Here is a 13,246-nt window from a genome sequence, read left to right on the forward strand (position 1 = left end):
ATGAGGTTTGGCAGAGTGGATCTAGATTTGATATATTTCCCGTTGGAATGTCTTGAACTGGGGTCAGTCACAAATTAAAGGGTCAGAATTGAAAGCTGAGTTGAGAAGAAATTGCTTTGGAATTCACTACTCAAGAGTGCTGTGAAGTTTATTCACTAAGTATATTCAAATCAGAGATATATACATTTGTAGTTATATTAAGAGAATCAAGAATCTAGGGTTTCACTGTAGGAAAATGGAGCAGAGGTAAATGATCAGCGATGAACTTATTTGAATATCAGAACAGGCATGAAGGGCTGAATGGCTTGCTCCTCTATTTATGTTTATACTTTCTCATCTTTTTTTCTCTGGAAAGTGTGCTGTTCGTGCTGCAACTGAAGGAAGAATCTTAGTGCTGGAAGGATTGGAGAAAGCTGAACGCAATGTTCTACCCGTATTGAACAATCTTTTGGAAAACAGAGAGATGCAGCTGGAAGATGGGAGGTTTCTTATGTCTGCAGAACGCTATGACAAACTACTGAAGGTAATTGGAAAGAGTATTAATCTCAAAGAATGGAGAAATAGCATGTCCTCAGCTTTTCCTACCTTTGAAGTTGTTGGGCTCTCAAATAACATTAAGCTGATCAGTGGCCTGTTATTCGCCATGCCATTGAATCTAATCTACCGTATCGAAGTGCTGCAGGTCTCATCCTTCACCCCCTAGGCTCTCTTGACTAAAGTTCAGTTCTTGTTCTGTTACATTTACTATCCCATTACTTCCCCTTTGTGTTTTTGCATGATATCTGCCATCCACCTTGACCCTCCTCAGGGTACAAGGATGTGGTAGTAGCAGTTAAGAAGGTTTGAGGTTTATATTCTGTCTTGTACTTGTCTCCTCTTTCTGTTAGATCATGACTATTAAATATTATAACTCCTTTTACCTATACAAGTTCCATAGCCTTCATGCATATGCCTGTTGAACCTAAAATATTCAGCCCTGAGATTCCCAGTTAACCTATCCACCTCTCCTATACCCCATCTGAGAGTTCCAGATCTGTATTGTGTGTGACAAAGTGGTTCCAGTTTTTGCACAGTGTTCCAGCCCACTATGGAAGAGCTGCTTGTTCCATACTTGTATACCACTGAATTACTGTATTGCCTTTTTTGGCTAGTGTGAACATTGGTGAGATGTAACTGAATCGTGTGGACCATAGCTCTACCATATGCAGTAACAAATGCTGCTTTTAATTTTGAAATTACCCATTTAGCTCAATGTACTGATAGGAGGAAGGTAGATTTTTTTTACTGCAATATCAAATATCAACTGAAATAGGCCAGTGGTTTTAGAATATTCTGTTTGTACTCATAATAGTATCTAACAGGTCAGCCTCCAATATGTAAGGAAAATTACTTAAATATTTTTGTAAAAATATCTAACTTGAAGGTATTGCAGAAAGTGTGAGTATGAAAGAGAATATTTATCAATTAATTGTTCAAAAGACATCAATCTATCTTCTTTAAAAAATCCAAAAAAGAATTAATACCTTTATTTTTCCAAAGTAAAAAAATTGGATCAGTCAAAGAAGGATTAAAAAAGTAATTTCGGTAAATTAAACTACAAAGTTTAAATTTAAGATTAAAAAAATTGCAGAACTGGAGCCAACTTTGTAAAGAATACTTAATCACAGGATATAGGTTTTTTTAGTATTTTTTTTAGTATATTTTCTTTTCTTGCTGGTGGTTTGATGTTTATTTTTAGAAGCTTTTTGTACGACATAGAAACGTAGAAAATAGGTGCAGGAGTAGGCTATTTGGCCCTTCGAGCCTGCACTGCCATTCAGTATGATCATAGCTGATCATCCAACTCAGAACCCTGTACCAGCCTTCCCCCCATACCCCCTGATCCATTTAGCCACAAGGGCCATATCTAACTCCCTCTTAAATATAGCCAATGAACTGGCCTCAACTGTTTCCTGTGGCAGAGAATTCCACAGATTCACCACTCTCTGTGTGAAGAAATCCTAATCTCAGTCCTAAAAGGCTTCCCCTTTATCCTCAGACTGTGACCCCTCGTTCTGGACTTCCCCAACATCGGGAACAATCTTCCTGCATCTAGCCTGTCCAATCCCTTTAGGATTTTATATGTTTCAATCAGATCCCCCCCTCAATCTTCTAAATTCCAACGAGTATAAGCCTAGTCGATCCAGTCTTAAATCATATGAAAGTCCTGCCATCCCAAGAATCAATCTGGTGAACCTCCCTTGTACTCCCTCTATGGCAAGGATGTCTTTCCTCAGATTAGGGGACCATAACTGCACACAATACTCCAGGTGTGGTCTCACCAAGACCTTGTACAACGGCAGTAGTACCTTCCTGTTCCTGTACTCGAATCCTCTTGCTATGAATGCCAGCATACCATTTGCCTTTTTCACCGCCTGCTGTACCTGCATGCCCACTTTCAATGACTGGTGTATAATGGCACCCAGGTCTCATTGCACCTCCCCTTTTCCTAATCGGCCACCATTCAGATAATAATCTGTTTTCCTGTTTTTGCCATCAAAGTGGATAACCTCACATTTATCCACATTAAATTGCAGCTACCATGAACTTGCCCACTCACCTGACCTATCCAAGTCACCCTGCATCCTCTTAGCATCCTCCACACAGCTAACACTGCCGCCCAGCTTCGTGTCATCCGCAAACTTGGAGATGCTGCATTTAATTCCCTCATCCAAGTCATTAATATATGTTGTAAACAACTGGGGTCCCAGCACTGAGCCTTGCGGTACCCCACTAGTCACTGCCTGCCATTCTGAAAAGGTCCCGTTTATTCCCACTCTTTGCTTCCTGTCTGCCAACCAATTCTCTATCCACATCAATACCTTACCCCCAATACCGTGTGCTTTAAGTTTGCACACTAATCTCCTGTGTGGGACCTTGTCAAAAGCCTTTTGAAAATCCAAATACACCACATCCACTGGTTCTCCCCCATCCACTCTACTAGTTACATCCTCAAAAAATTCTATGAGATTCGTCAGACATGATTTTCCTTTCACAAATCCATGCTGACTTCGTCCGATGATTTCACCGCTTTCCAAATGTGCTGTTATCACATCTTTGATAATTGACCCTAGCATTTTCCCCACCATCGATGTCAGGGTAACCGGTCTATAATTCCCCGGTTTCTCTCTCCCTCCTTTTTTAAAAAGTGGGGTTACATTAGCCACCCTCCAATCCTCAGGAACTAGTCCAGAATCTAAAGAGTTTTGAAAAATTATCACTAATGCATCCACTATTTCTTGGGCTACTTCCTTAAGCACTCTGGGATGCAGACCATCTGGCCCTGGGGATTTATCTGCCTTTAATCCCTTCAATTTACCTAACACCACTTTCCTACTAACATGTATTTCGCTCAGTTCCTCCATCTCACTGGACCCTCTGTCCCCTACTATTTCCGGAAGATTATTTATGTCCTGCTTAGTGAAGACAGAACCAAAGTAGTTATTCAATTGGTCTGCCATGTCCTTGCTCCCCATAATCAATTCACCTGTTTCTGTCTGTAGGGGACCTACATTTGTCTTAACCAATCTTTTTCTTTTCACATATCTATAAAAGCTTTTACAGTCAGTTTTTATGTTTCCTGCCAGTTTTCTCTCATATTCTTTTTTCCCCTTCCTAATTAAGCCCTTTGTCCTCCTCTGCTGGACTCTGAATTTCTCCCAGTCCTCAGGTGAGCCACTTTCTCTGGCTAATTTGTATGCTTCTTCTTTGGAATTGATACTATCCCTAATTTCCCTTGTCAGCCACGGGTGTACTACCTTCCTTGATTTATTCTTTTGCCAAACTGGGATGAACAATTGTCGTAGTTCATCCATGCGATCTTTAAATGCTTCCCATTGCATATCCACTGTCAAGCCTTTAAGTGTCATTTGCCAGTCTATCTTAGCTAATTCACGTCTCATACCTTCAAAGTTACCCTTCTTTAAGTTCAGATCCTTTGTTTCTGAATTAACTATGTCACTCTCCATCTTAATAAAGAATTCCACCATATTATGGTCACTCTTACCCATGGGGCCTCTCACGACAAGATTGCTAGTTAACCCTTCCTCCTTGCTTAATACCCAGTCTAGAATAGCCTGCTATCTAGTTGGTTCCTCGACATGTTGGTTCAAAAAACCATCCCGCATACATTCCAAGAAATCCTCTTCCTCAGCACGCTTACCAATTTGGTTCACCAAATCTATATGTAGATTGAAGTCACCCATTATAACTGCTGTTTCTTTATTACACACACTTATAATTTCCTGTTTAATACCATCCCTAACCTCACTACTACTGTTAGGTGGCCTGTGCACAACTCCCACCAGCGTTTTCTGCCCCTTAGTGTTATGCAGCTCTATCCATATCGATTCCACATCCTCCCGGCTAATGTCCTTCCTTTCTATTGCGTTAATCTCCTCTCTAACCAGCAGTGCTACCCCACCTCCTTTTCTTTCATGTCTATCCCTCCTGAATATTGAATATCCCTGAATGTTGAGCTCCCATCCCTGGTCACCTTGGAGCCATGTCTCTGTGATCCCAACTATATCATATTCATTAATAACAATCTGCACTTCTAATTCATCCACGTTGTTATGAATGCTCCTTGCATTGACACACAATGCCTTCAGGCTCGCTTTTACAACACTCTTAGCCCTTATACAATTATGTTGAAAAGTGGCCCTTGTTGATTTTTGCCCTGGATTTGCCGGCCTGCCTCTTTTACTTTTCACCTTACTACTTTTTGCTTCTATCCTTATTTTACACCCCTCTGTCTCTCTGCACTTGTTCCCATCCCCCTGTTGTGAACTAACTGCCTGTCTCCTAGTCTCTTTAATTTGATTCCCACCCACAACCATTCTAGTTTAAAATCACCTCAGTAACCCTCGCAAATCTCCCCGCCAGGATATTGATCCCCCTAGGATTCAAGTGTAACCCGTCCTTTTTGAACAGGTTATACCTGCGCCAAAAGAGGTCCCAATGATCCAAAAACTTGAGTCATGACGCATGACTCCGGGGTTGTACACCTAATGGGTTCTTTTTTTTTTCTCACTTTTCTGCTTAGTAGGTTTTTTTTATTATCACAAAAATTTTTTTCAATCTTTAAGATAATTTTTTTTTGAGGCATTCTAAGTGTTGTTACTTCGATGTACTCATGTTATTTTTCCTGTCTATAACAATAAAAAGATTTGAAAAGAAAGAATATTTTGTTTGGGTAGAATTGAAATGAAATTGTTTTAGTAGATTATTTATGCTTGTAAACCAAATTCTACATCATTATTAAAAGATTTAGTCATTTTGATTCTGTTCTAATTTAAGACCTTTTAAAGAATTTCATTTATATTTGTCTCTTTAAGGTCAGCTTTTAAACTGGCAGGTTTTACATCCAGTGAAAGATTGGTTCTGGTTGCTCATGAGCCAGTTATTTACCATCACATTGATTCTGATGTTCTGGCTACAGAAACAACTCTTTTCTTTTTCATGTCTTAGGGACATTTTCAGAATGTGACATGTTGGCAAACCTGGCTAAATGAGTATCAGTAGGCTTGTGTGCAGTTTACAGAACTGCAAATCCTTGCATGTTTTATTTACTGAGAGCAAAAACTGGTCCTTCCTTCTATCTGCATTGTAATAATTTTTATTTTAATATTCAGTCAGATACAAATGTGAGCCTCTGTGGGTTTTTTCCAGAAAGAAGCACAGATGAAAGAATGGGGCTACAATATTTCAGCTCTTTTTCTGGCCTTCTTTTTTTATTTGCTCTGTTCTTTTAAACAGCGCTTTCACGTTACCTGTCTGTTTCCTCTCTTTTCTGCCATTTCTCTGACCTGTCCTTCCAACTTCCACTGATGTTCTTTCTCTTTTTCTGATACATCCTATATTATTCCACTTCAGTGGGAATATTTGGTGGGAGTGGTTGTTTGGTTGGAGTCTCTTTCTCAGAATCTATCTCTTATCTTTCATACCTGAGCAGAAGGTTTCATTGAGATTAGGGGAGACCCCTTTAACATTCAGGTTCATTCAATACACTGTTAACAGTTTCCCCCAAATATTTTTGTCAATTTTTGTCACTTCTTGGCTGACATGATCTTTTTTAATGAATAGACATGAGGTCTTGATTTTTTTATTAGCCTCAGACGTTTGCCGTAAAGTGAAAACCTGCTAATGTGCCGCACTAAGTATTGCTGCTGCTCCCTCCTTCAGGCCTCATGCTGCTGTGAGCTTCTTGGAAACTGTATATTCATAGTCATGAGCTTCCATATCCACACCTTGTTGCCAGACTCACTGCTAGGAATCCATCTCCTCCCTGTGACCAATCCCCTGAGGCTGGACTATCTCTGAATAGTCACATTTCATGTCTACGCTTATTGCCTTCCCTTGTCTACCAGCTGCCGACCTTGACTTTATCTCCTTTCTAAGCTTATAGAGTTGGTTATTCACGATTGACAGAGCACAAACCTGTATGAATGGATGAAGTAAGGTCTGGTAGGTAATGAAATAAACCTTCAGCATTGTTCACCTCTGCTGGAGTTCTTTAAGAGCTTCAAATTACTCCACAACTCCTGACTTCAAAGTCAGTATAGAATAAAATGGAAATCCAGTAACTACACACACTCTCAAAAATCTGTGTGCTGAACTCTCTCATATTTGTTGAATGTTCTTTTAGATCATGGGTTTCCAACCGGGGGTCCTCAGACCCCTCTGTTAACAGTAAGGCTCGTGGCATAAATAAGGTTGGGAACCCTGTTTTAGATGTTATGTTATTGATGTAGTGTCATCCCACAGCACTGCCTCCTGTTTGAGAGATTATGAGTGTATGAAAATGTCACCAAGAATTGAAGGCTTGAGTTATAGGGAGAGAACATAGGAGATTTGAAGAGTGACCTTATAGAGGAATATAAAATCATGAGAGGCAGAGCTAGGGTGAATGCACAGTGTCTTTTTTCAAGGAAAAGGAAACCAAAGACTGGAGGCATAGGTTTAAGGTGAAAAACATAAAAAGGACCTGATAGGTAACTGCTTCACGCAGAGAAGAGTTTGTGAATAGAATGAGCTTCCAGAGAAAGTAGTTGAGGCACATATTAAAGACATTTGGATAAGTACATGATTATGAAAGGTTTAGTGGGACAAGGACCAAATGTGGCAAGTGAGACTAACTTGGGTTGACACCTTTAGTCCGAATGGGTGAATTGGGCAAAGGGTCTGTTTCCCTGTCTCTATTATGAATTATTGTTTTATTTTATCCCACAATTGGTACATCCATTGCTCATCAACAGTTTTCTAGAGTATGTTAGGTGAAAATCAAACCAATTTCTCTTCTCATTCTTCCTGGTCAGATTTTCCAAGCACTGAAATTGCCTCCTTCCAAACATGTAGAGATTGTATGGCTCATAATCTTTAGTAGTTTCATTTCATCATAGAGAGAAGAAGCTTTACATCGTTTGGGGCCTGAGGTTTTGAGAGATTTGTTTCATCTTTATAAATGACAGAAAATTTATCTTCAGATTGCAGTTTCTTCCTGGCAAGTTATATTAAATAGTGATAGATCTTTGCCGTATTGGTAATGGCCAGAACACATCATCCAGATCCGTCAAGGAAAACATCTTTGCTTCATGTGTTGCACTCATCTTTCAGATTGACATCCTTATTCAGTGGGATTGTGTTCAACGAATTTATGAAGGGACCTTACTGAATCCTGATACAACTTGGCTATTTTTTTCCCTTACTCTTGGGTCATAGCACCTACTGTTATTACAATTAGCTTCCTGACTCTGTTATTACCCTTGAGAAGCACTAATTTCAAACCAACCACATTCTGACCCTCCTGGGCAGTCAGTTGTGATGGGGCAGCCCTGTTAAGGTGCTTGAGGACATGATATTCTTGAACCTGATCCCAGATTTTTGATGTGAGAAATATTCCCAAGAGTGACTTTGCCCAGAATACTGAAGCAATCAAGAATCTGAATGTGATTTACTGCAGCAAAGTGGTTGTTGCAATCTACTGCTTCACGAAGGCAATCACAATTTTTAAGAAATCTACCTTTGTTATTAAACATTGACTATCTACTTTGACAATCTTGTACAGAATACAGGAATAGACAATCTTGTACAGAATATAGGAATAGACTTCATACAGAGTCAGGAGTTAGACATTTGTTGTGGCAATCCAGCTTCTGTGTTGTTTGAAGAATGAAGAAAGCTTTGTGGCAAAGAGTTGCCACAAGTATTATGATGCTTAATCATCCTTCTTGACACCATCTGAAGAGTAAACCATAGGCAACTTGTATCTCATTGTATTTCTCCATATTTCTCACAAAACTGAGGACAGCCTTTGCTTTTGTTAGTACAGGAATTGCAATTTCTAGAGTATTCTTAATGTAAGGTATAATAGCACAGAGATGGACTGATGACAATCTCATTAATCTTTTTACCTCGTAATCATTGCTGGGAAAACATTGCACTGTGTCTTTCAATGTAATTAAAATGTTTCCTGCAATAGTTGTCAGCCTGTGCTAACCCCAAAATTACATCCACTTTGTTTGCTTTCCTAAGCTGAGCTAATCGGAGTCTTGGCCACAGGCTGCTTAATAAAGCTGAGATTGCCTTTGGCAATTATCCCATCGTTCAGAATGAGAGTGCTTGGTATTTGGGGACCAGATATGTAGCCAGAGCTTGTGACTGCAAATGAGGGCATATCCAGGCCATTGATGGCAAATGGTAAAACTTGGGATATTTTGTGCTGAGTGTTTTCATTATGATTAACTAGTCTCTTGAAAACAGCCATTCAGAAGCAGTCATTTTGTTGCCTGGTACCTGGAACATTTCAGGTTCTTGATTTGTATAACACTGCAGCAACATTGAAGGATAAAGGAAATTGCCATTTGTCTCCAGCTCTGGAGAAGCAGCCTGTCACCCTGCTGCATAGTGAACTCCAATATTTGAGTTCCAAGTGTTTACATACTTTGAGGAGTAACACTTCAAGATCATTCAGAAATTAACTTTTCATTTATTTAAATGATGTTTCTTGTGAGCATTAGATTAGTGGGATGAATTTGGGTGTGGTGTGCGCGCTTGCGTGCAATAGAATAAGGACATTGGTTGAAGATGAGAAGAGATACTTTGAGATTGGGAGTAATACAGTCATAGAAAAGTACAGCACAGAAACAAGTTCTTCAGCCCCTCTAGTCTGGCTGAACCATTTAAACTGCCTACTCCCATCAACTTGCACTGGAGCCATAGCTCTCCTTACCCCTACCATCCATATACCCATTCACATTTCTCTTAAATGGTGAAATTGAGCTTGCATGCACCACTTGAGAAGGAAGATCATTCCACAATCTCAAGACCCTCCGAGTGAAGAAGTTTCCCCTCATGTTCCCCTTAAACTTTCCACCTTTCACCCTTAACCCATGGACTCTAAGCAGACAACAGATCAATATATAGGGTGGTTATTGCTCTAAATAAAATAGATCCATACGTTACACTTCCTTCCTCTTAGTAGGTTAATGTAACATAAACTTGAATACAGTATATACAAAATGTCCAATTTCCTTTTCATAAACTCATAGCCCAAATAAATTGCTTGCACAATAACAGTCCATAACTAACTCGCAGTTCTAAAGATTCAGTGTTTTGAGTGGTGCGCTGTTGCTTTCAAGATGGTGCCTCTGAACCTGTGGAGTGACATCAGGTTTGGTAGGTGTCTTGCATAAGACAATGTTCTTGGTTTCCCTTGTCACATTGCTGTCAGTGACATCATCACTGAGAGGCAAGTCTGGTGACTGTAATGTGCTTGTCTTGTTGGATGCAATCAACTTAGGTGTGTTCTTTGGTTGAGCTTCCAATATTTGGTCCACATGACATCTCCATGTCTGATCTCCACTGTGTACGCCTGTGGTCCAGTTCTTGTAGCTAACCTACTGGTGTCCACTTGTCTCCTTGGTAATCACGCACTAGGACTTCCTGTCTAATCTCGAAGTTCCTTGCTGCCTCACTTGACAATTGGCTGAACTGTTTATACTGTACTTCCCTCCAGAGGTCTGGTTTTAAAAGGTCTATGTGAGGTTTCAGATTCCTATTTATGAACAGCATTGCAGGTATTTGATTTGTTGTTGCATGAACAGAATTCTGAAATGCAAAAAGAAGTTGTCCACCTTGTGCTGTAGAGAAATGTCCTCCGTGTCCATCATGGACTTATTGAAGGTTTGGATAAACTTTTTAGCTAACCCATTTGTTGTTGAGAGCTGACTTGAAATGTCTGATGCCATTTTTCTTCATGAACATTTGGAATTGTGATATGTAATGTGGTCCGTTATCACTCACAGTTTGTTCTGGTAAGCCATTTCTGATGAAGGTAGTCCTCAGAGCAGAGGCAGTCTTTGCTGAGTTGGTGGACTTCATTGGTATAACCTCCGGTCACTTTGAATGAGCATCCACAGCAGTCAGAATCATGGAGTCCATGAATGGCCCAGCAAAGTCAATGTTTACTCTTTGTCATAGTGATGACAGCCACTCCCAAGGGTGTTATGGTGTATGTTGGGGTGCATTTTGTACTTTTTGGCAACCTGGCCAAGTTTTGGCGAAGTTTTCAATCTGTTTATCTACTCCTGGCCACCACATGTAGCTCCAGGTAAGACTCTTCATCTTGACTGTACCCATTTGTCCTTCATGCAGATTTTCTAATACTCTGATGTACAGTTAAAAGGGAACCACAACACGAGATCCACACATCAGCGTTCTTTGACATCGTCTCATCTTGCTGAGAATTCTGGAAACGTAGGGTTGCCATGAGTTGACCATCCTTGCATGACGATTTCATAGACTTTTGACAATGTTGGGTCATTCCTTGTTTCCCTTTGTATTTTGGAATTTGTTACCAGCAATTAGTCTACCAATATGGTGCAGAATACTTTTGCTGGGTCACAGTATAAAGACTTCTTCAGTTGCCAACAGTGGAAGAAGTGATAAACCATCAGCATTGCTGTGTTGTTTGGTACCCTTGAACTCTATGTCATAAGAGTGGGCTCCTAGGAATAGTGCCCAATGTTATAACTGGGTAGCAGTCGTTACTGGAATTCCCTTCCTAGGATTGAAAATGGACACAAGGGGCTGGTGGTCTGTCAGTAGCGTAAACTTTTGTCTGTAGAGGTAGTGAGAAACTTCTTTATACCCCATACTAGACCAAGGGCCTCGGTCGATCTGTACATAGTTGTGTTTTGCACTTGTCATTGATCTTGAAGCAAATACAATCGGACATTCAGACCCAGTTTACATAACATGAGACAAAATGGCTCCACTGCCATAAGGAGATGCATCACATGCCAGTCTGATGGGCAGGGAAGAGTCATAATGGGTGAGCAGTTCATCGACTGTAATTAGTCTTTTTGTTTCCTTGAATGCTCTTCCATTCTTTACCACTTTGCTCCTGTCTGTAATAGTGCGTTCAATGGATGCAGCACTGTAGCAATATTTGGGTGAAACCGGTGGTTGTAGTTTACAAGGCTCAAGTATGTCCTGAGTTTACTGGTTTGGTTGCCTGTAGCACTGCTTCAATCTTCTCTTGTGACTTATGTAAGCCATGCTTGTCAATGACACGTCCACAATGAGATTTCATTCTTCAGAAACTCATTTTTTGCTCTCTCTTTGCATGCAGACCATGCTCACTCAGCCTGATAAGCATTTTACGAAGGTTCTGGAGGTGTTCTTCATCATCAAGGTAACATTGTGTTCCTGGGATATCTTGGAGCACTTGGTCCATTGCTCTTTGCCAAATTGCTGGAGCTGATTGACGCCAAAGTCAAGGTGATTATACTGAAACAGTCCCTTGTGAGTGTTGATTGTGAGGAACTTCCTGCTTGATCCTTCAATCTCCATTAGCAGATAGGCTTGTGACAAGGCAATCTTTGAAAACCTCTCTCTGCCTGCCAAAGATGCAAAAGTATCTTCTATTTGTGGCATGAGATATTGCACAGTACCCAGCACTGGCTTGATGCTCACCTTGAAATTCCACATATGTGAACGCCTCTGGCCTTCCCTTTCTTGATCACTGGGACAATGGGCATGGCCCAGTCGCTCCACTCAACCTTGGAGAGAATTCCAGATGCCTCCAAGCTCTATAGTTCAGCATCCACTTTAAGACATGATGCATAAGGCACTGTACACGCTTTATGAAATCTTGGTGTTGCTGTTTCATCCAGTTCAATTCTGGCGTTCATGCCTTTGAGTTTATCAATCCTCTTCTCAAACAGCTTCTCATTAGCATTAAGCAGCTGTGCCAGTCTCTGGTTAGTGCTACCATTTGGACTGCCGTTGCCTGTTGATGTCTCACTGAGAGCTTTGATTGAGTGCCAGTCTAGTTAGATTTTTCTGAACCATTCACGTTCAAAAAGTGCTGGCCCTTCCCTTTTCAATACATAAAGCTCTAACTGTTGTGTTTGGCCTCCATACATCACATTTACTTTCAGTTTACCTTTAGATGACACTTTTTTGTCTGCGTTCGTCTTTAGCATCATCAAGGTCTTCTCTAATGGTACCGTAGAAAACGATTGTAGTGAGCCTCTGGAATTATGGACAAAGCTGATGCTGTATTCAGCTCCACTTTCAGTTTTACACCAAACACATCTACCAGATGATTTTGTGATCTGCTTCAGTTATACTACATAATTCTAAGCATGACAGTTCACCTTTGTCAGACTCTCTGTTGTCTGATTCTGTTTTACATTTGGTAACTTTATACATTTGGTAGCTTTATGCATTTGCTTAGTTTTGTGTTTGGGACTGTTTCACTCAGTTGTCCTTTTGTCTGTTTTACACATTCTATCCCTGTGACCTTGTTTGTGACACTTTCTGCAGACTTTATCCTTGAGCCAACAGTCATTTGCATCATGGGAGGATTTGCCACACTGATAACATCTTTGGCTTTTTGTACCATTCAGGAATATTTTCTGCATTTCACATTCTAACCTCCTTTTCTGTAGTTCTGCTGCATCTTTTGTTGTAGTCCCTAACAATATTGCAGTGATCAATGGCTGTTTTAAGGTTAGGTTTCTTTCTGATAGTACCCTCATTTGAGTGCTTTGACTATACATGCCTGTCCCTTAATGCATCAAAAAAGTCCATCTCTGAAGTCAAAAGTACTGGGAATTTTTGTGCAGTTCTGCAATGTATTCAGAAATGCTTTCATCTTTTGACTGGTTCCTTTTGTAAAATCTAAATCTCTCAGTTATTA

At 40.3% G+C, this 13,246-nt stretch overlaps 1 protein-coding gene across 4 annotated transcripts in view; it reads left to right on the plus strand.

The window, feature by feature from the left end:
- vwa8 (von Willebrand factor A domain containing 8) overlaps positions 1–13,246 on the plus strand; it is a 481,708-nt gene that overhangs the window by 96,756 nt on the left and 371,706 nt on the right. For all 4 annotated transcript variants that reach the window (XM_072260839.1, XM_072260838.1, XM_072260837.1 and 1 more), the window contains exon 5: positions 356–523. In XM_072260839.1, the coding sequence (XP_072116940.1) occupies positions 356–523 (168 nt within the window). The remainder of the gene's footprint in view (positions 1–355; positions 524–13,246) is intronic.

The sequence above is a fragment of the Mobula birostris genome, chromosome 6, assembly GCF_030028105.1.
Source record: "Mobula birostris isolate sMobBir1 chromosome 6, sMobBir1.hap1, whole genome shotgun sequence".
In the NCBI taxonomy this organism is placed as follows: Eukaryota; Metazoa; Chordata; class Chondrichthyes; order Myliobatiformes; family Myliobatidae; genus Mobula; species Mobula birostris.